Source organism: Thalia democratica, chromosome 8 (assembly GCF_965202585.1).
Source record: "Thalia democratica chromosome 8, ktThaDemo2.hap1.1, whole genome shotgun sequence".
Taxonomy (NCBI): domain Eukaryota; kingdom Metazoa; phylum Chordata; class Thaliacea; order Salpida; family Salpidae; genus Thalia; species Thalia democratica.
This window is the reverse complement of record NC_139172.1, coordinates 7,162,729-7,189,582: the sequence shown is the minus strand read 5'-3', so window position 1 is coordinate 7,189,582 and position 26,854 is coordinate 7,162,729. Positions and strand designations below refer to the sequence as shown.

The 26,854-nt window shown below is 25.1% G+C and overlaps 1 protein-coding gene across 1 annotated transcript; it reads right to left on the bottom strand.

Moving 5' to 3' along the window:
* Positions 1–1,826: 1,826 nt before the first annotated feature.
* On the bottom strand, positions 1,827–26,328 carry LOC145843434 (alpha-mannosidase 2C1-like). Its single transcript, XM_082950914.1, has 23 exons — positions 26,180–26,328; positions 26,026–26,121; positions 23,916–24,158; positions 23,681–23,858; positions 21,586–21,781; positions 21,219–21,325; positions 20,908–21,018; positions 20,247–20,456; positions 19,715–19,752; positions 14,896–14,953; positions 14,458–14,549; positions 13,750–13,927; positions 11,793–11,969; positions 10,188–10,374; positions 9,868–9,953; positions 9,280–9,482; positions 4,712–4,868; positions 4,297–4,433; positions 3,955–4,071; positions 3,121–3,200; positions 2,501–2,684; positions 2,243–2,338; positions 1,827–2,177 (listed from the first exon to the last, which is right to left on the bottom strand). Exons 1-23 carry the CDS (start codon positions 26,275–26,277, stop codon positions 2,045–2,047), a joined length of 3,162 nt encoding a protein of 1,053 aa, XP_082807040.1. The 5' UTR covers positions 26,278–26,328; the 3' UTR covers positions 1,827–2,044.
* Positions 26,329–26,854: the final 526 nt, after the last annotated feature.

Here is a 26,854-nt window from a genome sequence, read left to right as displayed (position 1 = left end):
TTCTGATTTATCATAATGAATTATAATACGACCAAAAAACAGTTTGTAACTTGCAAATAGTAATGAAAGTTTTGCAACTAATTCAAGTACAACAGTTTATATTTACAGAGAAATAAGTTTGATTCAATTGGTACGAATAACATTTGCCCTATAACTAACTGCAAAATTAAAGCTAGTTAGGTATATTTAAATTGATTAAAAAGCTACAAATATTTATATTTTAAATGTCGACTTCAAATTGTATTAAGTTCGAAATTAGTTCAAAAAACAGCTCGTATTATAAATAACAAAAAGTATATTTTAGTGTAAAGTAATTAATCTCATCACTAATATCTTATATTAAATAATAGTAAAAATTTTACATGTTAAAAATTCATAGTTACATTTTACTATTATTTTATGAAATATTTTTTAAATTTCTAGTAGTTTTGCCCTATAACAAAAAATTTTCTCACCAAAAACAAGTTAAAGCTAGTTTTGCTCAATTTATAAGCGTTAACTGTTATTTTGTAATCGTTAATGGAGACTCAAGATCAAATATGCTTTTGAAAAACTTTAATCTTTTCTTAAGCAATCTTAACGTCTTTAACACAATGTTAAGTACATACTTTCTCCAAAACACTCATTAATGTAATAAGCGTTTTAAAGTTAAACAGTTGTTAATTTGTTTGCTAAATAAAAACTTTAAAATGCTAAAATTTGCTTCAAATAAAGCTTATAAAATAAGTCTAAGAAAATAACTTTCAATGAATGTACTATTTAATTTATTCTAAGAGCTATAGCTTTCTACTTTATAACTTCAAGTAAAACTAGTTATAACAGCTGATCTTTATCAATGTAAACAATATTATTCCTTGTCAGTTGAAGTTTTTAAATCTCATGATAAACACGAATCCTATATTGGAAATAAAAACACTTGCTTGTGCAAATACTCTACTAGGTATAATCTGTATTTGAAAAAAAGTTTGAATATCAAAACGTAACACTAAATCATTGTATGAAAACTATTATTCAAAAACAATATATTTAACAAGGAATTTACAAAAAATGTCATTTATCCTTTCATATGTCTATAAGCAGCTGGAAATTAATTTTCACTACAAGATATTCTTAATTAAACATACGTATTTTTTACACTTGTTGGATACAAATTAAGCAATATATCTAAATCATGTTTCATTGAATATAAACAGTAGTTCAGAGAGAATCTGAACAAGTAGTTCGAGTATACTGCATAAGCTTCAAATAAGTTTTATTATTCACTAATATACCTTTTTCTGAGACAATTAAGATAATTGTAAACAGTATAAGTAAAAATTCAATTAACATGTAAAAAAGTTACTTAAGGTTTTAACGAATTAACAATTCATAAACCCGATTAATAAGGTAAGCATCTAAACCTTTTATATCCTACATTAGCTAGTTTTTTTTTCGAAACATTATAAATTATGCTTTTTATCAAGAAAGACAATAATAATTCACTCTCATATTTTTGCTACGTAGACGAAATTTTATCTTCTTTAGAAAATATGTTATGTTTGATAAATTTCACAGTAAGATGATCAAAATAAAGTATTCAATTTTAACATGTACCAGTGGTTCTCAGCTTATATCTTATTAAAACATATGCACACCTAATATTACTAAAAGTATTTGTGCACACTAGAATCAAGGTTATAAAGTAAAATATAAAAAAACCTACAAATATTTTTGATTCCGTAAAATATTCTTAATGCAACTAAAACTGCAGTGTTTAAGTTAAAACACTTTTTTTTTAATTATGACTTTTATTTGCTATTGTAAATACTTGATACAAAATATTTTTTATAAAAGTTTAATAGAAACAAATTAGTTTGCACATAATAAAACCTAAAGGAATCATATATAGTTAATTAAACAAAATAAAATTCTCCTATTATAAAACATAAATAGGCTTTGTATATAAAACAAAAAAAAGTATTTTAACACAATACAAAATAACTCTAAATCAACAAGATAAAGCATAACAAGAGTATTATAAAAAGTAGAATAATATATAAAGCTTCTAAGAAGTTTGAAATTTAATGAGAAAAGTTTTAATCTGAAAGGGTAGCACTGTTGCTATTTCGAACGAAATTTTATCATCACAAACTCTCACTTCATCTGCGTCTTTCTTTATTTCCTCCAAAGCGTTGCACCTGGTAAACGTTTATTCATCAGTATAATATTTCGACCAAACAATCAAACTTTTAGTAAAACCAACTCTGAAACGCTCTGAATTTTGGCGAAATTGAACTTGACAACCACATTGTTGGCTTGCCCACCGAAACTCTCGTAACATCTCATCAGGTACATACCTCTGCAACATTATTTGAAATAAAAATTAAATTGTAGAATAAAAGTTTTAAAGTAGTTATCAGCTATGTAGCAAATTAGAGCATCAATTTAAATAAAAAAAAAATCTAATATTTTGTTTTTTTTAAATCGAGATTTATCTGATCTTTATTAAGAAAACACTCACTCAAAATAATCGCTTGCTTTGAATGTTCCAAAAATAACCGCCTTGGAACTAATGTTTATCAGGGAAGTTGAACTTAATTCTTTTCTAAATTCTTTTATGTCTGGAGTACTCTTTATACTTTGCATTAACAGTGGGAAATTAAGATTATACGCTTCTTGGATAACTTTGGAGTCTTGAAAACTTTCTGAAAATTATAAAACTACTATATAACTTGAAAAAAAATGCTTTAAATTGATAATAAGTTTACTTTTGTAACTTAAATACAAAAATGAAAATATTCTTTTTTTACCAGTAGAACACAAAAAGCGCAAATCCCAAAGTAAAAAAAAAACATTAAACAACCCTGGTCTTATTTATTTTAAGATCATATTTTCAACCAACATTTTTGATTTAAATAATAAGTTAACAAAAACATTAAACTTCTTATTTAAGTTAAGAAAAAACAAAAATTATTACTTATAAAATAACTAATTTGCCTATTTAAGTATTTTTAGTTACACAAAAATTCTTTAAAATAAGTAATTTGAAATCAACTACTATGTTTGAGTTTAAATCATAATATTTGGCTGATAAAGTCAATAATTTATATAATTATGTGGAGCTAAAGTGACGTAACAAACCGGAATGAGGCATGATGCAATATGTAAATTGATGAGTTCCCATGTCCGCATTTTCGTTTGGTGCTTTTGGTGACCTCAACCTGTATTATTAAATACAATTAATTTAACTCAAATTAAAAAAAGTATATTGCTTGTTTAAAAATTAAATACTATGTGTTACATAAACATTTTTGTTATTAACTCACTAATGAATTTACAAATATCAATTAAAAGTAGAGCAAATATGATTTGTTCCAAAGTAGAGTAAATTCTTATTACAATATTTTTTATTAACAGCTGTAGGAAACTAGCTTTTAAAACTTTTGGTAATGCAAAAAAACACTTAGACAAAAAAGATAAACATTTATAACCAAACAATAATAATTACAAGATGATCAGATAAGTTTATTTAGCACTACCACAGTTTTACTGCCTTGTAGCAGATCTTCAGGTATTTGAAAGATCTGTTATAAGATCTAAATAAACGTATGGTATCTGATTATCTTGTAATTATTATCGCTCACGTTTGTTTTTATTAATTTTATTATCATTAAGTTGGAGACTTTCATAGTCTGTTATATTTAACCAAACAATAATGAATATTTTAGATAGAGATAGTTTCTTATAACTAAAATTGAAAATGTTTCCAGCACATTGAAAATTTGTGTATATATTTATATTTTCATAATGATTTTATAACAATGTTTTTATATATAATTGGGTCTTAAATTAAATAACTCTGCCTACAAAAGCATTTAGCCCAAACAAAATAATTTAGTATTTTGCTTTATTCTTTTTTTTTTAAACTTTCTTAACTTATGTTGCACTTATGTGAAAACAGTGTGAGGTACCAACAATGAAAGAGTTAGCAAGTTGTGCACTGCAGAACACCCGTACTTGCAATCATTCAAAATGGCCACACCAGATCCGTACTGTTCCATGTTCATCCATTTGTGTGCCCACACTTCGTATCTGAAAATATGTTTCAGTTTTTATAGAAAAATATATTTTATAGATTATGACATTGTAAGACAAATTTTGTGGTTAAAAAGTCTGAAATTATACTTAAGAGTTATTAAAAAGCTCTTTGATACTATTCTTTCAACATAAAAACATTGTACTGTCCTTAAATACTCTTGGCAGTACAAATATATACATATTTATCGAATAGCAGCTTATAAAATGTAAATCAAATACTTTGCAGTTTGCCACGATGTGTTCTGGTGAGTTTCCCTCGTCACGTGACCAAATTGACATTCAAACTGCGCCAACTTCGAGTTGACGTTGCATGGAAATTCCACTTTCAAAAATTTGTGGCACTCACCCCATTCTACCTGAAAATATCAAGTTTTAAACTAAATCACTATCATTTGGTTTTTAACAACTTGTAATTTAAAATAAATGATTGTTTGTTATTTATGGCAGTTTATTGCATTAAAAAACAAACTAACGTCAATACAAGTAAGCTTTAAAACCTTTTGTGTTATGTTTCGGCTTTACTTCTGTATAGTTATTAGAATTTTTAGTTAAATTAAATTTACAACAACTTTAAAAGTAATTTTGGTTAAAATGAATGTTTTCTAAACATAAAATATAATTAACAAGTTCATACTTTTGTTTCAAGTTTTATAACAGGGCTTCCACTTTCAAATATAATATTTTGATGAAGCACACTTGTTTTTCCTACAAACTTGCTGTAAGACAAAACTATTCTGTTTTGGCTCTGTTCGACTAACTTTAGTTTTTCTTTAACTTTTTTCTGGGGTTGTCTGAAAAGTTGAAAAACTTTAAACAGAAATATTAAAACTTGAACGGTTTGTGTAAAGCTTTAGATATTACTACGTCGTATAAAACTTATTTGTTTTACTAAGTATTTTATAAATTTTTTATCTTAATTCTAAATTGCTTTTGGCTAATTTATGTAAGTAAAACTACTTAAAAAAAAAACAGTTTTTTTAACAGTTTAACATGTTTAACTTTCGATTTGAAAACCTATATCATCATTCAAATTAAAGTATTATTCTTAAACATATTTTTTATCATCACTTTATTTAGAGTAAGTTAAATTAGGTTTATACAAAAGTTATTTAAACAGATGCGTTTAACCTGATTCAAATTTTGCAATATCAAGAAACATTTAAAATTATTTAAATATAATATATAAAAAGATTGGTGTATATAATTATTGAATTTTATTAAATTTAATCATATATAGTATTTTGATTAATTCTTTGTGTAAAAAACTTTGCATGATTTGTTTATTACGATTCTTACTATTACTATATAAGTTGAAAATTGTCTTAATTTTTTTTGCTATGTATCCACTAATGAAAATAGCGTTAAGTATATCTGTTTTATAGTACTTAGTGTCTTTTTATTACTAATAAAAAATATCAAGTACTTCCAAAAAAAGTAAACTATGTATTTTAAACTAAAAGTATCAAATATAGTTATATATTAAAACTATATATTAAAAATTTATTAAATTTCAGTGGTTCTATTATAAGAATTTAATGTTTATCATTTTAAAGTTTGTGTTTTTTGAAAACAGCGCAGGTTTTAAGTAGCAAACTTTTCAGAATTTATTGATTTATATTAACATATTTAAATAAACGAGTCTGTCAAATAGAATATAAAAACAAAATCTTTACTAATAAGCATATTTTGAAGCCGTAAAAAAATTATCAAAGTCTTAAGTAAAATACCTTAAAAAAATAACATCAAAAATGATTGTATAGAACAAAAATCATTAGAATCTATTATGAAATTAACCTTTAAGGACTACAAAAGATACAGACTTCATAATTCAATAACAATGCCAAAAATATTTATACCTAATGTAAACAAAAGTTTTATTTTTTGCATTCCTATAGAAAAAAGTTAACAACTGTTGATTATAAAATTTAGTTATTCATATTCGAATAGTGTTTTAGCTGTAATTAATTACTGAAAACTACTAAAAAAATTACGGTAGATAAAAAACGAAGAACAAACCTACAAAGTAGTTAACATTTTTTTAGGAAATTTAAGGAAATAAAATTTCAATGAATTTTATTTTTTGTTTTAAGATAATTAACAAAAACTAATGACTTAAATTAACCAGTAAACATTAAAAAAATACTTTTATCGGCAACAAAGGCAATAAACCAGTTCAATTTATTAGTTTAAACATCATATACAGTAACCTCTCGTATCTCTACGCACTTGTGATGTTACGCACTCTCGTTTAGTTACGCATTTTAGAATTCTAAAAAACTGAAAATATTTTTTTTTATTTCAATACCCAAATTTTTATGGCATGAAATTTCATTCCTACTCAAAAAATCCATTAATATATCTTTAATACAAGAGTAGTTTTTCCTAATGTGGTCAAAGGTCAAATTAAAAAAAGTTTTAGTAACATAAACAATGTTTATTAAACATTTCATTATATTATATATACATTTTTGGTCAAAAGAAATCTATTACAGCACCAAATGCATATTTTTGAAAAGGCTATAGAAACAAATTTTAACATAGACACCAAACCATTTCTTAATTGTAAACAAATGCTCAACTATAAATTGAATTCGCTAAGTAAAATAGAATATAAATGTTAAGTATCAAATAAGTCACATATAAATAAAGATAAAATCTACTTATTTTTTAAATTAGTAAAATTTTTCTACAAGTATTATTATTTTATATAAATTTAATTCCTTTTTTTAAATATATATAATTTTATCTTTTGTTATAATATTTATAAATAAATTAAACAAATTCTTAAAAGTGGAAAGTACCAAGTCTGCTTTTAACTAGAAGCAATATCAAAAGACAGCCATTATAGTAAGTATATTTGGTATCTCTCATATCTTTACGATCTCTCGTATCTTTACGCGTTTTTTCTGTGGAAACAATGTGCGTAAATAAGCAAGAGGTTACTGTACAAAGTAAAAGTTTTCGTTCAACGTGAATTTGATGAAATTTTTTACTAAATATTTTTTTAAATAGATTTATGCAAATTTTATATTTTATTCGCGACCGGTTTCGGTGGCAAGAGATTGCGACCTTTTCAAGCAAAAATAAAATATGAAACTGCATGTAACAATGTTAGTTAATTATACTGTTGTTTAAAAACTTATTCATGCGTGAAGGATATAAACAAAAACAAAAATGTTGCATATTCGAAAATTCAAGCATATCAGAGTATATTTAGGTAAAATTGGTACTAGTTGTTAAAAAAAGATTGAATTAATATTAATATAATGAGTCAAAAAAAAAAAAAAAAACTGAATCCAGAGCTTTTCTAAAAAAAAAATGTTATAATAAAATATTTATACCTTTTCTTAAAAAAAAATTATAATAAAATATTTATACCTTGAAATTTATCTAAATGAAATTAAATATTGTCTAGAATTGTGGTTTTAAGCCAAGAGTCAACAAAACATTAATAAAACTCAAAGTCGCTGAAGGTTTCAAAATCTAATTTTTGTTAAGTTAACATACCAGTCAAAATTTAAACGGATTTGATAACTATCTAAAAAAAAAATTCTAAAAATTTATCTAAGTTGAATTAAGAACTGTTTAAAAAAACTTTTTTTTTTTTTTCCCAATTTAAGTCAAATGTCAACAAAAACTCAATGAAAAAATCAAGAAAAATGACCTATTTTCTACTTTAATTATGATTTGGTTTAAGTTTTGTCTGCTTTCCAGTTTATTAGTAAAAATCTGTTTCTGTGTCTGCATGAGTTCATTAATTCCGTTCTTTTGTTGATGCAATTTGTACCGGATTCAAGGATTAGTAAAGCTTCTTTTAAGCACAACCTGCATGTCATAATTCCTGGTTTTGGTTTTTTCTCCCTTTGTAATATTTTCCAATTTATTTTGTATTTCTTATTTTCATTTTTTAATTTATGGGTTAATTTTGAGAGTTCAGTTGCTTGTTTATACTGGAGGTAGTTTTTGTCATTTGGATTGCTTTTTATTGTTGTGTTGTGTGTAGATATGCGTTTTTTTAGTAGATTACATTTAGTAGATACATTGGACTAAGTGGTAATCAACTAAAAAAACGCATATCTACACACAACACAACAATAAAAAGCAATCCAAATGACAAAAACTACCTCCAGTATAAACAAGCAACTGAACTCTCAAAATTAACCCATAAATTAAAAAATGAAAATAAGAAATACAAAATAAATTGGAAAATATTACAAAGGGAGAAAAAACCAAAACCAGGAATTATGACATGCAGGTTGTGCTTAAAAGAAGCTTTACTAATCCTTGAATCCGGTACAAATTGCATCAACAAAAGAACGGAATTAATGAACTCATGCAGACACAGAAACAGATTTTTACTAATAAACTGGAAAGCAGACAAAACTTAAACCAAATCATAATTAAAGTAGAAAATAGGTCATTTTTCTTGATTTTTTCATTGAGTTTTTGTTGACATTTGACTTAAATTGGAAAAAAAAAAAAGTTTTTTTAAACAGTTCTTAATTCAACTTAGATAAATTTTTAGAATTTTTTTTTAGATAGTTATCAAATCCGTTTAAATTTTGACTGGTATGTTAACTTAACAAAAATTAGATTTTGAAACCTTCAGCGACTTTGAGTTTTATTTATGTTTTGTTGACTCTTGGCTTAAAACCACAATTCTAGACAATATTTAATTTCATTTAGATAAATTTCAAGGTATAAATATTTTATTATAATTTTTTTTTTAAGAAAAGGTATAAATATTTTATTATAACATTTTTTTTTAGAAAAGCTCTGGATTCAGTTTTTTTTTTTTTTTTGACTCATTATATTAATATTAATTCAATCTTTTTTTAACAACTAGTACCAATTTTACCTAAATATACTCTGATATGCTTGAATTTTCGAATATGCAACATTTTTGTTTTTGTTTATATCCTTCACGCATGAATAAGTTTTTAAACAACAGTATAATTAACTAACATTGTTACATGCAGTTTCATATTTTATTTTTGCTTGAAAAGGTCGCAATCTCTTGCCACCGAAACCGGTCGCGAATAAAATATAAAATTTGCATAAATCTATTTATATAAGCTCTTTACATCCCAGTAAATTGAGCATTCTTTTTTAGTTAAGGCAAATAACTATATAAATATTTTTTTAGAAAATTTTAGAAACTTCAAACAAGAAGTGCAAGTGTAAGTAAAACAAATTTTCAACCTGGTTTCAGTGTGATAGTCCATTACATCCCAAGCGTCCCAATACAACGGAACATCGTCGAATATCACCATTTCGTTGAACGGATTTCCCGCGCTTTTCACAACCTCTGATTGGTTCATTTTCAGTTTCAAACTGGAAATGGTGCCGTCTTTGTTAATTGAGCAGGAAATTTCGCTATTCTCTACATAAAACCCTTCCTCAAGCTAGTAAAAACTAACGTAAATATAAGAAATATTTTTTGTTGTTAGTTATTTATATAACTTTTTTAAATAAAGCAATTCTTTATTTTAAGGTGTATTTTATATATATTGAATTGCTAGCAACTCTTATTTAATCAGTGTTTCCAGAAAATTTGTTTATATTTCTTGATTTGATGTAAAATTATAAATAAAATCAGCTAGTATAAATAAAATTTCTATATGTCAGTGAAAAACTATTGAAATAAAAATATTTCATAAACTTTAAAAAAATATATAATCTTCGAAAAAAAGTGTAAAATATAAAACACAAAAAAAATTCATTTGCAATATTTTGAAAATTTTAGACTATGTACATCATTTTTAGATTTTATTAAATTTTTTTATTTACCTCATCAAGCTTTAAATCGCAGTTGTTTTGGGAAACTTCATCAAGATAAACAATTTTCAATCCGAATGATGGAATGTCAACGAACCCTAAACAATTATTATTTATCCTAATTTGTCTGCTTGAAAACTTTTTGTGTAAATACTTTTCAATAAAGTTTTTTAGCCATCGATATTTTGAAAGAACAAGTTTTAAATTTTGTTAGATTATGTTCTATTCTTACTTAAAAGTGTTGAAATCACTAATACAGGAATCGGAATCTTTTTTTTAAATAAACTTTTATAAACTCACTAAATTTTCTTTAAAAATAATTAATATCTTACCACTAGTTCCATTTTGTAATGTTATTAATTTTCTTCTTTCCCAAGGTAAAGTGTTAAAAACAACGACGGAGTTAGAATTATGTTCAACGTTGTTGTAGCACTCAAATATACTTTTACAACTATCAGTGATAATATTTGTTGACTCCTCAACAACTTTCTCAAAAATATCAATAGCATCTTTTGAAACCTTAAAAATATTTTAACGTATTATTTATAAATATAACACTGAAAATCAAGTTTTTTTTTCAAAGCAGTAAATAAAAATATTTTTTTATCTATAGAAAATTCGCAGTATTAAATAAGCGTTGCTTTAATCTAACAATCTGATAGTTTAATTTATACAATTTACTTTAAGTGCCAGACTACATATGTAAAGTATATAACTTTTATTTCTTTTTTCTAAAGTTTTTTTTAATTGTAACTAGTGTTTATAAAAATAGAAATTTATTTGTAAAAAAAAAAGTTGATGACAATTAGTTGTAAAGAAAATGTTTTTTAATATCGTATATTTAAGATTTTTATTAAAGTTTATGCTCGAAACGGTATGTATATTTCTAAGGCTTTCAAAGAGCTTTTAAAATGTAACAAAAATTTTTTTTTTAGACCCTACCAACTACCTTTAAGCAAAACATAAACTTATAAAAAGTGTCTAAGTATAAAATTTAAGTAACTTATTAACTTTATTTAAGTAACTTAGGTGTTTATTGTAATATTTTTTTTTAAATCTAAATGGTTTTTTATTAAAACAGGGTGCTTCAACATTTTCAGTTGTTTTGTATTGAAGCATGCTAAGTGTACTTATATTTTAAATATAAGTTAAAACTTTATTGCTTTGCATTAAGGTAGCAACTTATATTCAAATCTCAGAAACTAATAAACTATGAGAAAGAAAAATCTTTTTCTGCCTCAACCATCTGCAAGATTGCAACTAAGCTAAAAAAACAATAAACTAGAGCAATAATAAAACTTTTAAGCTATTGAAGGTAATTAAAATTTTATTAGATTTCAATATCATAAGTAAATTAAATTACTCAAGAAACTATTTCATTAATTCAGTTTAAAAATATAACATAGTTAAAATTATATATTTAAATAAATAAAAAAAACAGCTTTAATGTTTTATATTTGTTATCTTTTTCTATACTTTTATTATATAACTTATTAACGAGCTTAATTATCTTAGTATTTCAGTTTGGTCTATGGTCACAAAATGAAAATAAGATGTTCTTACCAAAAAAAACTTGAAGTATTTCGAGATACTTGACATCTATAACATTTCAATACTATTTTTTACTGGATTTTAAAACTAATTAAAAACAAAGATTTTTTTTAGTTTTATATATTATTTTAGAATACTAATTGTAGTTTTTATTTCAACTAAACTCAATGGTAACACTCATGTAACACGATAATAATGAGCAGTATACAAAAAGTTTTAACTATATACTGATCAGAATTGCCAAAACAAATGAATTGTCATATGTACATTTATCATTACTATTTGGGTCCATGCTTGGGGTCATTATCGCAACTATGTTCGATAGTAACAGAAACTTGATCAAAAATATTAAAAAAACTTAGTGTTATAAAAAAAAACTAATTCACCATTTCAATAGAGCTTCCAGGCAGAACATCATGAAATTGGTTCAATAACACATCTTTCCACATTTTATCAATTTGCTTTTTCGGATATTTGTGTTTAGGAAGCAAAATAGATAGAACACTGCATAGAATTTCAACATCGTGTAATAACACTTCACATTTTCTATTCAGCTTTTTGATCTATAATTTTACAAAGTAGGTTTTAAAAAAAAATAAATTAAACATTTAAACCATAAACTTTGAACGAGTTTATAATAAACGTTAAAAAATTGTGACACAAAAATATAACTAAAAAACTTTGTTAATGCTACTAATTTGGAAATTTACTACTTAAGTTAAATTTGCTAAAAATTTAAGTTACAACTTTGTATATAGTGAGTTTTGTAATAAAAAATCAATTTAAAACTACAGTTTATGATCATAATAGAACAAAATTACACCTAAGAATAGTACAATCTAGTATACTTTCTACATAATAGAGCATTAGTCTTAAAAATTTTCAATAGCTGTACACACTTAGTTACTTGAAAACAAGTTATGTGCACTTTACATCATAAAAAATGTAAACTATTAACAAAATATCTTTGTTTCAATTGTCAAATTAAACAGTATTCTTTTATTAGTACACTAACACATGTTTCTATGTGTTAACGGTTTAACACACTTCAACGGACCTATAAAAATCAAGAAAATACTTTTGATTAATTAAATAGAAGTAAAGAGTATCTTCTTGATTTTCACAGCACTCCGTTGAAGTGTGTTAACCCGTTTACAAACAGAAACGTGTGTTTGTGTAATAAATAAAAGTACTGTTTAATTTATTATAATTATAAATTCCAGTGAACTTGTTTCACTCGAATCTTTGTTAACAAATGCTAAAATTTATATTTTTGAAGATTTGTTTTTATTGTGGATTCTTTTAAAATTTAAAGATTCTTTAGTAACATGTTATACTGTAACTTTCATTTTTTTTAAATCCCATTAAAAATCACATAACAACAGCGAATTATAAAAGTTTAATGAAATACACCTAAAAAGGCAAGTACCTACTAAATAACTTGATCGCTTTTCAATCAACTTTATACATGTCAATTATTTTAAATACATTTTTACTTTGATTTTAAAACTGCATTAGAGTGTCACCAAAACCACTTAATAAATATATTTAAATTTCAGCTGTTTACTATTAGGTAGATTTACCTAAGCTTTTTAAATGCTTAATTTTTATATCTTCTTTCTTAGAGAACAGGTCAAACATGCACGATGAAAATTTTGCAGAAAGGGTAACGAAGGGACACGAAGGGACACTTTTGCACGAAGGATCATTTTTGCAAGTGAGTAAATACAAATAAAAAAATAAAATAAAAACAAGAAAAAAACTAAAAGATGAATTAATTAAAAAAAGTTACCGACCGAGGATAAGGGTTAGGGGTAACAGTGATAGTAAAATTGTGAACAAAAAATAACTAAAAAAAGTTAATGTTAAAAATAAAAAAAATAACCAACAAAAAAAACAAAAAGAAGAAGAAAAGTCTTACCGACGGAGAGTAAGAGTTAAGGGTAACAGTGATAGCAAAAATATTTAGGATACTTTTAAGTATTCTGTAGTCTATTGTTGATTATTAACTATTACTTACTAATTGTTACCAGTTTTGAAATGAATCTTAACCAATTTTATCAACTCCGTATCTACTAAAACAATATAAGTCTTAATTAAAATAAGCTGTTGATTATTTTCACTTGTGCACACAATTTTTCATGTAACAATATTGTGCACAGAACTTTTTTTAATTCTAAACTCCTTTGAAACTGCAAAATTTTCAAGAAAAAACAAAAACATATTAAACCTATGTTTGCTAGAAATGTGCAAAACTTTAGATCACACTCTTTGTTTGTTTTATACATTCACCGATTGTTGTTAAAATTCCTGTAGTTAGTAGCATAATAATTTTTATTAAACCTTTGCTTCACTGGTGTAAGTTCCATTGTGAAGTTCCAGAAACAGTTCTCCGCTCCACTGGCACAAATCACGTGACTCGTGTTCAATCGACCGGAACATTTCCTGGGGCGTGGAGAACTTCATGTGGGGAAAATTTGGCGCCATTTTCAATCGTTCGAACCTCTCCAGCATCGCCTCTCTGCAAAATTGACAATTTGAAATTGAATCATCTCAATTAGTTGGCACTTTTTCTTATATCAGACTGTAAAAACTAAAAAAGTAACTACTTTGTGTTTTTTAATTGTAATAGAAATTGTTTTTATAACGATTTGAAAAACTTTAAGTTAAAATAAAAAACTTCTAATCCCTTTATACCGGGGTTTCCCAATCTCACTTTTCATAATCTCCTCCTTTGGCTTAATTTAAAAATGAGTCGGTCCATTTTATTAGATATCGCCTCTTTACTAATTAATTATCTATTTAATTTTTCACCCAGATAATAATTTTTGCCCCTGATAGTCAAAGTTGCCACTATTGGGGAGCCTTTGTTTTTCTTAGAGTAATTTAAAAATAAAGATATACAAATTAGTAAAAGTTAAGCTATATAGTAAAAATGATAACTGCCAAAAATTTTTAAATTGCCACCCTTTTGTCCTTTTACGAGTTTTTACCGCCGCAGCAACTTTCAGAAAACCTTCCCGGTACAAACTACTTCAAAACAAATCTCACGTGGGTCCACCGCCCCCGTCGCCGTATCCGAACAGAAATGCCGAGTGGTTCGATCTTCCCTTGTCCTCGTGGTTGTCGTAAGTCTTCATTACCTAACATTCACGATTGTTGTAACTATTATTATTTGAAAAAAAAGAACTGACCTACAAAAGTTTTACTTAAAAAACGGAAAATACTATCTTATGGTATATCTAAAACTATAAATCACTCTGTGCGTCCTTTAAAACAAATATTAATAAAAAACCGTTCAAATAACTAGTTTTGATATTAAAAGTATTCTAATTAATATCAAGTAAACACCAAATACACTTTTTAAAAATACACTTGGTAAACACGAAATAAAATAAAATATGCTTACTTTTGACGAAAGCATCTTCTTACAAATAAACAAATAAAATAAACCTAAAAATACCTAACTAACTATGTAATGTAATTAACCTCACTAGCACGCATTTCCATTCCATACGAGTCACCTGGTGGAAAGTGGGTCAGTTTTCTATAAAAAAAATTAAAATCATATAAAAGTTTTATACGTAAACTGTATTTTTTCAAAAAAATAAGTACGCCATTTAAAATAAAAAATCATGGAACAAATCTAAAGAGATATTTGTATAAAAAGATAAATCGCACCTTTGTATTGAAAATTTTATTAATTTTAGAATGAGTCGTAACAGATAAAACACAACAAATATCATTTATACAAATATAACTGTATCAAATATTTTTGTTTTAACCAAATTGTACAATATATGTTTTAATTAAATATTTCAATTTTATGCAGTAAAACTGGACAACAAAAACATGCTTATCTTTTTTATTTAGTAAATTTTAAATCTTGGTTTGTTAACTTTTTTTTTTCATTCAATTTTTAATTTGTTTTGTTATAACTTTCTAAAATATTTTTTCAACTATTAAAAACATAAAAGCTTTATTCACGCTATTAATTTATAACAGAAATGTTGAACCTGTGACCCAATATTAATACATCAAATGTACAAAGGTCTTTTTTTTTAATCAAGCTTACTATAATGAAATTTATTATAATTTACTATAAAGTAAATTTTTATTCGATTCTTTAATTACAAATTTTATCAATGTTTGATAAAGGTTTTATAAATTTGTATTTAATTAGTACTTAAATATCCAAAAAATAAATAAAACTTTTAAGGGAAAACAAAAAGAAAACCAACTTTTTAGAGGAAAGAGTTGAACAGTTAAACTCTCAAAATACCGTACTAACTGAAAAGGTTTTTGTAAAACAATAACTTTCATAAAGTTTTTTATTAAAAACATGTTCTTTAATTTCAATAATTGTACTACTTCATTTTTTTAAGATTCATCTAATGTATTCAACTCTAACAAAAACCTATTTTTTGTCCATCTTAATGATAAACATTCGATTCGATCTTATTAATTATAACTTTATAAAGATAGTAATAAGTGTGTCGTTTAAAAGTGTAAGCTGTAAAACTAATATCTGATTTTGGTTAAACTAATTTATACTATCTAGATTTTTTATACCACTACTTATAATAGAACAGTATTGTAAATCTTTTTTTGGATATTAAAAGCTCTCCAAAAGCAATTCAGATGCTTTGGCGAGCAAAAAGAGCCTAAGAGAGCTAGAAATAAAACTAAAAGTTGCAAGAGAGGGAAATAAAAGTTTAAGTGAGAAGTTGATTGATACTGCAGAAAAAATTGAAGTAGAGAGTATCAAACTGAAAGCAGTTATGGAGGAAAAAAATAAACTACAGGGTAAACAGCATATTCTTTAATTAGAAGTACTTTTATTTTGTTATTGAGTAAAACAGTATTTTATATGAAATAAAATATAACTCATTTTTTATCTTGAAATAAAAGTCCTATTTAGTTACTTTTTTTTCTATTTCAAGATTCAGTTAAAGAGCAGAAGAAAAAAATATGCAGTTTTCAGTTAAAAAAAAAAACAGCTAGAAGTTGAAAACAAGAGCCGAAATGAAGTAATAGAAAAACTACAGTTAAGTTTGTCAGAGACAAAAGAAAAAATTAAAAGCGAAAAAGTTTGATTTTACTACAGTAGACTACGCTGTTAGTATTTAGTTTTCGAAATTTTTGAAACCAAAATTTACTGTTTTTAACAGAAAAACGTCGAAATCATCAAAGCTAAGCATGATGGTTTGCTCAAAAGTATCTCTAGTATTAAGGATAGTATAATAGAACTTAAACAAGAAACTGTAGCATTAAAATCAGAAAAGGCCTCCACTGAAAACAAATTAAACTGTATTGTAAATGAGGTAATATATGATTATTTCAGGTTTAAAGTTATTTTAAAGTAGAAAAAAAAAGTTAAATTAGGAACATTTGTTTGTTTAAGTTGTCTTTTGCACTGGTTGCTATTTTAAGATTTTTGTGTCTCTTTTTATATTTGACTTTTGACATTTTCTTTATAACAATTAAGCTTAGTAAATAATCGACAAAACATCAACTAAAAAAAGAGTTTAAAAAGACAGTTCAAAAAGCTTTTTCAAATTTATCATTTCAATATATCAACATATTAATACTTTCCAGATAAATGTTCAAGAGATAGAATTGATAAATAAGAAGCAGAAAAACAATGAGTTCGTTTCTTATTTAAAACTTTCTTTTTTTTAAATAAACACTATAAAACTTATAAAATTTATTTTTAATTACAGTTAGTTATGTAGAAATATTTATTTGGATTTAGAAATCAATATAAACTTATTGAAGTTTTAACTTTTTTTATAGTTTTTCTTTAATTTACTAAAACTTGTCAAACTAAACAAAAAAAATGTAGGATCAAAACCCAGTTTCAGGCGGTTAGAAAAGAAAAGTCTAATATTCATAATGAGTTATTAGCTGCAAGGCAGAAGCTAGTTAGTTTTTAATTCGGAAATTTCAAAATAAAGTGCTAACTTTAATAACAATATTTTGACTTAATTCCTAAAAACTTAAGTATTTATTATCAAAGTAACATTTTACAGGAGAAAGTACGGAAAGCGGGAATTTTCCGTAAGTTTGAAATTATACAAATATTATTTGAACATTTTGTTATAAAAAATTCAAACTATGTTTGAAAAGTTTGGTGCAAAAATTAAAATATAAATCAATTTAACTTTTCACAGGCCGCATATTCAAGAAGTACTAGAAGTGATGAAAAGAAAACAACAGAAAAAATAAATAAACCTATATATAAAAGCTATAACTATTATAACGGAATAAAATATAATGCAAAGATAGAATGTTATTTTGTTTAAGTATAAAAAAAAATATACATATTGAATGATTCAGTTTTTTTGTTTTAAGCTTGAGTATTAAAGTGACAAAATTATTTATTTTGTATGGCTTGCTTATAAGCCTCATGCTAGTGCAACAAGAAGTTGTAATACTCAAAAAAAATTTTAAAACTAACAAAACCATTGCTAATTACTATTTGTTACCATTCAACAAAAACTAAGTAATATCAAAATGCGCTTGAGTTGAAAAATACCATTCAGCTTACTTTGAATAAGTGTTATATTTTATATGTAGAATATATGCTAACTTATTGTATAATATAGTACTTATAAAGTTTTGATTCGGTTTTCAATCTTTCAGTATTTTTGTCAGAATATTTATATTTGAAACTCTAACACAATAAAAATAGTTTCGGCCGGTTTCTTTTTTTTCTTTATTTTAAAAATTAGGATCCGATTTATTTTTAACCTTACTGTTTAAGTATATGTATTACAAGAATGCGTAGCTTTTAAAATTAGTATTTTATTAGTTAAATTATTTGTTCTAGTTTTTAATTTGTTATTTAGTTATTATAACTTTCCTATTCTTATTTTACATAATATAAACTTTGAACTTTTTTGTCTTTTTTGTTAAAACTATTATGATTTTATATCATTTATGTACTCTTTTTAAAAGCTTCATAAAGTTATGTATTGTTATTAACATTATTATCCTCATAATAATTAAGTGTGGTATGCTATCAATATTAAAAAACTAAAACAATTTAATTTGCAATGATTTTTTGTCCAAAACTACTGTAAACATTCTTAGTAATTTTATGAAACAAATTTCATTTTTGTATAAATATTAATAAGAAAGTTTTGAAACAAACTAGAATTTATTTTACGTCTTTAAAAAGTACTCTTAAAAATACTAAGTCTTTAAAACTATTTTAAAGGAATATATAAAATAAGGGACTGAGCTTGTTTAGACATATAATATGCTGTATGAAATTAGGGCTTAAAAACAAAAACTTTAAATAAAATTTCCTATATAATAACTTTTTATTTTGTTTTTCTTGACAATAACTTGTAGGAAGTTTTATTAAAGTATTTTTTTACTAAAAAAAGTATTTTAAAAGCATAAATTAATTCTCATAATACTGGGTTGATTTCAAATATGCACAAAGGGATGCTTTCGCACGAAGACAATTTTGCACGAGAGTAAAAATTATAAAAAGCAAAAATGCCGTGTTTATCTTTAACGGGCCGCAGTTTGCGACTCCTGTTCTAAACTGTCTTACGTTATTTTTTTGTAGTTCGCTGTACAGCGCTTTAAAAAATTATTAAGAATCATATCTATTTACAAATAGCACAAGCAAGAGTCATAAAGTATAAAAAGTATTAAACCAAACGGCGTAATCGCTTTAAAAGTTGTGTTTAGACTTGCGGCCCAATCATATATCAAATGATTTTGTAACCATACTTACAACACGACTCCTTAAATAAAAGGATTTTTTTAAAGTTTGTGACATTTCAGTAAATAAGTGTATAAGAAAGCTCGCAACAATATTTAATGAAGCCTCTTTTTTGAAATTTTAATATAAACATTAAAGGCTTTATTTAATGTAAGAAAAAAAATAGCAGTTTTATATAACTTTATTTTAAAATTTCTAAGATTATTTAAGAAACTTTTAAGTACATGTTTTAATGCACCTAACTAATGATGAATAAAAACTATGAACTGAAATTTTAACAACTAAAAACACTCTACTACATAATTTCTAACGAAATATTTTTTTATTAATGACAAAAACTTAACAAATGCTTTTGGCACGTTTTTTGTTTAAGGGAACGCAAGGACATTGAAGAATTTAAGTTAACTATGACTACTCTTACTTTATTAAAAGATGAGTTTAAGTTATAATATTTTCTAAAATTCTATGAAAATCAAACTTAGTTTGTTAAAAACAGTTAATTAAAGTTTTATGAAAATTGAAAACCATTACCCAAGACTTTTAATCAAATTTTAAAAAGCAACAAACTTCGTCCCATCGATCCCTTCCCAGTAGAAAGTATGATGCTGAAAAATAATGCAGGTTTAATATTTTACGTAAAATAGTTTAATAACAAGAATGATTCAAACTACTAAGCTTCAAAATTTGAAAAAAAAATTAGAAACTTTAACTAAATACTAAGTAAACATTATATTTTTTTTTAAATATTGACTGCTATAAAAAAAAAACTTGTTTCGGAAAACTAAATGTCTTGACTTTTAAAATAATAGTGCATTAAACGACTAAGGTCTATTACATTTTATCTCTAAAATATTTTTGCTAAGACTTATATTTTGATTATAAAAAGTAGTAAATACCATATTTACTTAATAGCTGTTTTCAACTTCAAACAAAAATGAATTTAGGATACATTGACAAAAAGAGCTAGTTTAATTTTTTAATCTTGTTAATACATATTCAATAATTTAGTATGTATATAATGATTATTTTAAAACTATTTTCATAAAGTATTTCAAAGTTTTAAGAAATCACTGGATCTAACATGAAAGTAAAAACTCACAGGAAACTTGTTCACCAGACTCCAACTCAACTTCTGAGTGAGGAAGTAATCCACACCGCATTCGTGCATTATTTGCGGCAAGCCAGGTGAATATCCGAAAGTGTCAGGCAGCCAGAACTCCTTGCATTTTACTTTGAAGTTTTCTTTGAAAAACTGCTGCCCGTACGCAAACTGCCTTATCATTGATTCGCCACTTGGTAAGATCCCGTCCTTTGTTTGGAAATTATAAAGTGATCAAAGTACTTTGACTTCTGATAAGGTTACAGTTTTTATTTCAGGTTTTTTGACGTAAAAAACGACAGCCTGAGTTACATCAAATTAATCATATACCGAAAGTTAAAATACAGAGCAAAAAACTCATTAAAAAAATCTTAACCGAGCTTTAATATTAAACTTTTTTTAATATTATGTCATATTTTATTATTCACAAGAAAATGCCTAAAGTTCAAGTAGAAATGATCTCGAAATCATAAATATTAACTTGAGAATTACGAAAAATTATTAAATTTAGCTTTAGCTTTTTAATTTATCTGACTGTGTGGCGACCCTGTAGAAAGATGAAATTTAAAAGATCATTTATACTAAAAGTTTTAAATTAACTTCTTCATTTAACACTAGGTTTTTTTTAAAGTTGTTTTCAAATTATTCTAATTAAGCTTACCATCTCAACCCAAGTTCCACCAACTATTATAAACTGCCCTTTTTCAACAAAAAATTTTATTTTTGAAAAAAGTTCAGGATAAAATTCTTTCACCCAAGCTAGCTGCTGTGCCTGAAAAAGTAAGTTTAATACACTAGATCAATATAAATTGTCAATGAAACGTTTCTATTTAATAGAAATATATAGAAAATATGCTATTTTGTCAATGAAATAATAAAAACAAAATTTTAGCTTTAAGTACTACAAAAAATTAGCACTTTTTTGAGTAAACTGTTTTAAATAAAATAAATTGTTTTACCAAATAAAAATACCTGAGAACAGACGAACTTAAAGTGTGGGTATTTTTTCATCAATTGAATGGCAGAAGACCAGCTCCGAGCACATTTGCTTTTCGTCACATTGTAGGGCCACAACCAAGCTGCATCGTGAAATATGTATACACTTTTGTTGAAACAATATCAAACTTAATAACATTTAAACAATTGAATTATAATGTTTATAACAATCAATTTAATTTTTTTTAAATATCTTAAAACGAAACAGTGTAAGTTAAAGCTTTTTTTATTAAGTTTTAGCTTTGCCCTTACATTTAAGAAGCTTTTTAAAATAGTTAATTACGAACTAACTTTTAAATAAGTAAATAAATGCGTTTTATATCAACTGAAGAAAATCATAAACCTGTATCAATATGACAATGTCCCATACAATGCAATGTATGATTTGTTTTATTCAAATGAACTGAAAAGAAGCGGTTTGAGATAACCTTAGCAGCTTGATAGCTCTCACGAGTGAAGTCAGACTTCACCAATTCATTTATGATATCATTTGCAGCCAACATAGCCTCTGTGACTATTTGACTTTTTTCATTTTCTAACTGTGAGATAATAAAGATTAATTGATTTAGTGTTCTATTATTAGTATGTTAATGTTATCAGTATGTTTATGTTATCAATATTAACAGTATGTTACTGTACAGCAGTTATGTTATTTTTTACTAATAAAACTTAACTGTTTAACTTAAATTTGTTTTTTTAAACATAAATAAAACTTTTGAAGCAATTATGTCACAAATAAAACAACATAGTTATAGTTTTTTTATTTAAAATGTAAGGAAAAAGGAAATAATAATCAAAACATTTTTTATAAATGTACTTATCACAAAATAAAATACCTAACAAAGTAAAAGTAGGTAGTAGAAAATAGCATTTGAACAAAATTACAACATTGCATTAAAATAACACCAAAAGTTTAAAGTACTACTACTCTATAACAGTTCATAAGTATTGAAATAAATTCTAAATACGATACCAAACTAATAACCAAATACATAGAAAATTGAAAACCAACAAGACATATTAACAGTTAAAGTTGTTAAAAACTATAAATAAAATTAATTTTCACTTAAAGAAAACAGGTAAGCCGTACTCCGGGGTCCAAAAACAACTCCAATTTACTATTGTTTCAGACAAAGCTATACTTAAATTTAAACAAATACAAAAAAGCTAAAAAATAGCCCTTAAATAGCTGTCTAATGAAACAATAACCAAAACACTTTAGTTGCAAAGCTTTGCTTTAAATAAAATTGCTTTGCAACTAAAGTGTTTTGGTTATTGTTTATTTGTTTAAATTTAAGTATAGCTTTGTCTGAAACAATAGTTAATTCGAAATAAAGCTTTGCAACTAAGGTGTTTTGGTTATTGTTTCATTAGACAGCTATATAAGGGCTATTTTTTAGCTTTTTTGTATTTGTTTAAATTTAAGTATAGCTTTGTCTGAAACAATAGTTAATTGGAAATAAAGCTTTGCAACTAAAGTGTTTTGGTTATTGTTTCATTAGACAGCTATTTAAGGGCTATTTTTTAGCTTTTTTGTACTTGTTGTAATTTTCACTTTCAATCAAATTTAGAAAGTTTTAAAAAGTATAAAATAGATCAGTAAGGCACTATTATGTAATAAACCTGTAATGTATTCTGTTTGAAGACTGTATAAGTTTTTTAAACAAAATGTATAAACACAATATTGGAAAATCACTATGGAAATAAATAATTGTGCATTAGAAATTACAACTTTGCGTATAATAATAAATTATAGTGGTTTATAACTAAAACTGTGTATTATACAGCTTATGTTTGATTTATAGACGAGAATTTAAAAGTAATAAAAGGACTGCTGTAAAATTTAAATAAATAATAACTCCAAGAAAACTTTAAATAAGACTTAAGAACTAAAAATTATAAACACCTTACAAATAATACTCCATGAAATGTATAAACATTTTTTTTAAACAAATAATAATTTTAAATTTGTCGAAGTGGTTTACACACTTCTCATATTTGTAATTGAAATAACTTGATGCTATTAACTTTTGAGACAAAGCAGTAATAATAAAGTTAGTTAAAATGAAAAACAACATTTAATAAAAATGTATAGAACAAATAAAGAGTTAAGTCTCATAATAAAAATTGATTAGATTACTTTCAAATTTAAAATTTTTGAAATTCAAACAATTAAGAATGTTTGATGCTTCTTTAAAACTTTTTCATTAATGTTTTGATACTTTAATTAGATTTTTTTAATACTGTTCAAAATGTTGTAAAGTTATAAGCAAGCTTTATTTAAGTGTAATTGACTTTTAATGCAATATTTCATTTAAGTAAGAGTAAATTTTGCATTAAAGGTAAATTTTAACGTTTAAAATATGACACAACTGGTTTGAAAGGTAAAAAATAACCTGAATTGACTGATTAAAAAAAAAATAAAACTATCAACAAACTTTTGAAATTTGCCACAAAATTTGCAAGTCATAGTAACAACTGAACGCGTCTCTATCAACAGTAACAAGATGGCATTTGTTAATAGAGAACATTTTCTCCATGTCAGGTGGTTTTATCATGCCATCTTTCCCTTCGCCTAACTCTCTCAAGCAGCATGCTTCTACTACCAGCTTCAAACTATATAATATTTCATTTCAACTTTAATTTCAGTTTTCAAAACTTTTAACTACAAACTTGATTTTGTTATCTGCTGACAGAGAGCAGCCGGGAACTTCATTGTATCTTTCAGGTTGAAAACATTCACTGACGCAAAAATTTTTGTGCAAACCGTCGTCCTCGCAAGTTGAAAATCCGAACAAGTACTCGTTGTCTACTATGAGCTGGCTTTCACAACCAGATTCCCACACAAACCTGATTTCTTCTCCTTCCCATTCAGCAGGCACATTGAACTCAACTTCAAAACTGTGGGAGGTGAATCTGTTAAAAAATACTTTAGAAATTTAAACAAGTTTGAAAAGTAATAAACTAAGCTTATTTATTTTAGCTATCAATAAGATATACTTTATAGTACTTTTAGTTAAAGTTTTGTAACTTTTGTTTGTTAACGTTATTTTACAAAAATGAGAATTAAACAATTTGAAATTATCTTAACCAATATTTTAAAATAGTACTATTAGTTTTTTTACCACTAAACTATAATATCATTTATAACTTAAAACAAAAAACATCGGCGAAAGTCAGCAGAGCAGAAGCCTGGACTTTCGTTTGCCGTGAGACAAGCTCAAGTTTAAAATAAACTTGAGCTTGTCCCACGGCAAACGAAAGTCCAGGCTTCTGCTCTGCTGACTTTCGCCGATGTTTTTTGTTGATTGTACTAAAACGAGCGTGCCAGATGTCTTGCTTAGTGGACAATGTTTTAAACGTTGCACGGCAAATGACAATGCTGACGTCACTGATCATTGCTAGCAAGTGGTTGATTCATGTGAAAGCATGATAAACCGTTTGTAGATTGACGACTACAAGTTTTTCGGTTGTGACTGACTGATGAGTCCTAATAAGGACGAAACCGGTCTCAGTCTACCGAAACTTGTGGTCTGATGATCGAATTGGCGTGATCAACCCTATTGTTATAACTTAAAAGTATTTTTTTTAGTTTTTAGTCTATTAAGAATATATGTTTCACAGAAAACAATAACTTATATAATTTGAGTTACAAAAAGGTTAAATTTAGAATTTTAAATAAAACAAAGTCTTAAAAAGTAATTCGCTTAATTAAACTACCTTTAAATTTTAAAAAAGAACTGAAAAAATATGTCACACTAATAAATATTTATATAATCTAATTGATAAAACTTTATTTTTGTTTAATATTTTTAACTTAAAAAGTTGACTTAATCTAATTGTATTTAATTAAAAAGTTAAACCGAGTTTGTCAAAAAAATGCAATCGAAAAGAAAACGTTGAATTAAATGGATTAAAAGCTATTCAAAAAAATGACCTATACTGAGATGGCCAAAGCCAGGGTCATTCAGCAGCCTTGTAAAGTTAACAGGAAAATTTGCCTTAAAAAACATAAGTTTGTTATAAGGTTTGTTAAAAGTCTTTGTGGTGTGTAAAAATTAGAAAAACAATACTTAAGTATGTAAAAACCTATCTACAATAACAAAAATTTTAAGAAATATACATTAAACATTTCCTGGTAATGACATTAAAAAGTATCCATGGTGAGACTTAATAACCAAAAATCTTTTTCGTACACCAAGTCCTTAAACCAAACATTTTGAGTACTTTTTTTGTCGTTTAATAAATATAAAAAAAATCACTACACTTACTCACAATAAAATTAAGGGCAGTTTTGTAAATTTTTATTTTTTAAATCATAACTTTAATTTATTTTTACAAGCTATTCATTAGCTAAAATTTATGTAGAGGGTTATATATTTATGCAGACTAACTTCAGCCTGTAGGACTCCAAATCCCTGACCATGTAAAGCCACACAGATAAGTTTTATATATTCAAATCCATTAAACATAACAAAAAGTATTGTACACTTAAACTTATAGTATTAACCAACAATTAAAAACAAAAAAAAAAAGATAAAAAAAAACTTACTTCTACATCAAATTTTATAAAGAAAACTTAAACAAAAATAATTGTAAAACTATTAAGTATTCAGTGCTTATTTCAATTATTTAAATTTTTATTTTTTGTTTCATAAGTGTACTGATTTTATTTAATATTTTGAAGTATTTATTACGTTATCAACTAAACTAGTGCATATACCTTAAAAGCAGAGTATTTATATCAAGTATAAAAACTTTAAAAAAAAAAGGTAAAACATACGTTGGTCCAAATTTATGTCCAATTTCTACAGAAGTTTTAACTCCATCATTAGTCAATGCACTTAAGGAACAAAATTGCTGTTTTCTTTTGAAAAGCCTGTTTAAAATATACTGTTATTTCACTGTAAACAGTTAATAAATATATCAAGCTTGACCTTCCAAAAAGATTAACTTCATCAAAATATCTTTGGGAAAGAAACTTTTCTATCCTTTCAATATGAGTTCTCATATGCTTATTTATTTGAGTACTCATGTTTGATTCTCTTTGTGGTGTACTTTATCACTTTAGTAAAAACATTTTAAATAAATCTAGTGAAAGAAAACTAATTATTTAACAACATAAATTAAAATTACAATTACAGGACACTAAATGTTTTTTTATGGAAGTGCACAACTACGTTTAATAACTAAAATCTCAATACAAATCTAAAAACTTAACTGTTATCAAAATTTTACGAAAAATTTACTTTTATAGATTAATACTTAAATGTGCATATAATTTTAGAAAATTTGGAAAGTTAATAAGAAAATATCAGTATTTTGATGATTTTTTTTTTGGTTTTATTTTAATTTTCATCAGAAAATAAAATATTTAGCTTTATTGTCAGTAAAAAAAAATCATTATAAATATGTATTCAACAAAATAAGATAATAAGATCAAAATATTCAAAACTTATTAAGTAATTTCAATAAACATTGTTCTATAAATGTTTGTATGTTTTAATCAAAATTGAGTTTTTTGTATATAAACATCAAAACCTAATATTATGTTAAAAAGTTTAAACATAACTGACTCATTTTAGAAAAAAGTTTATTTATTAATTTCGTTT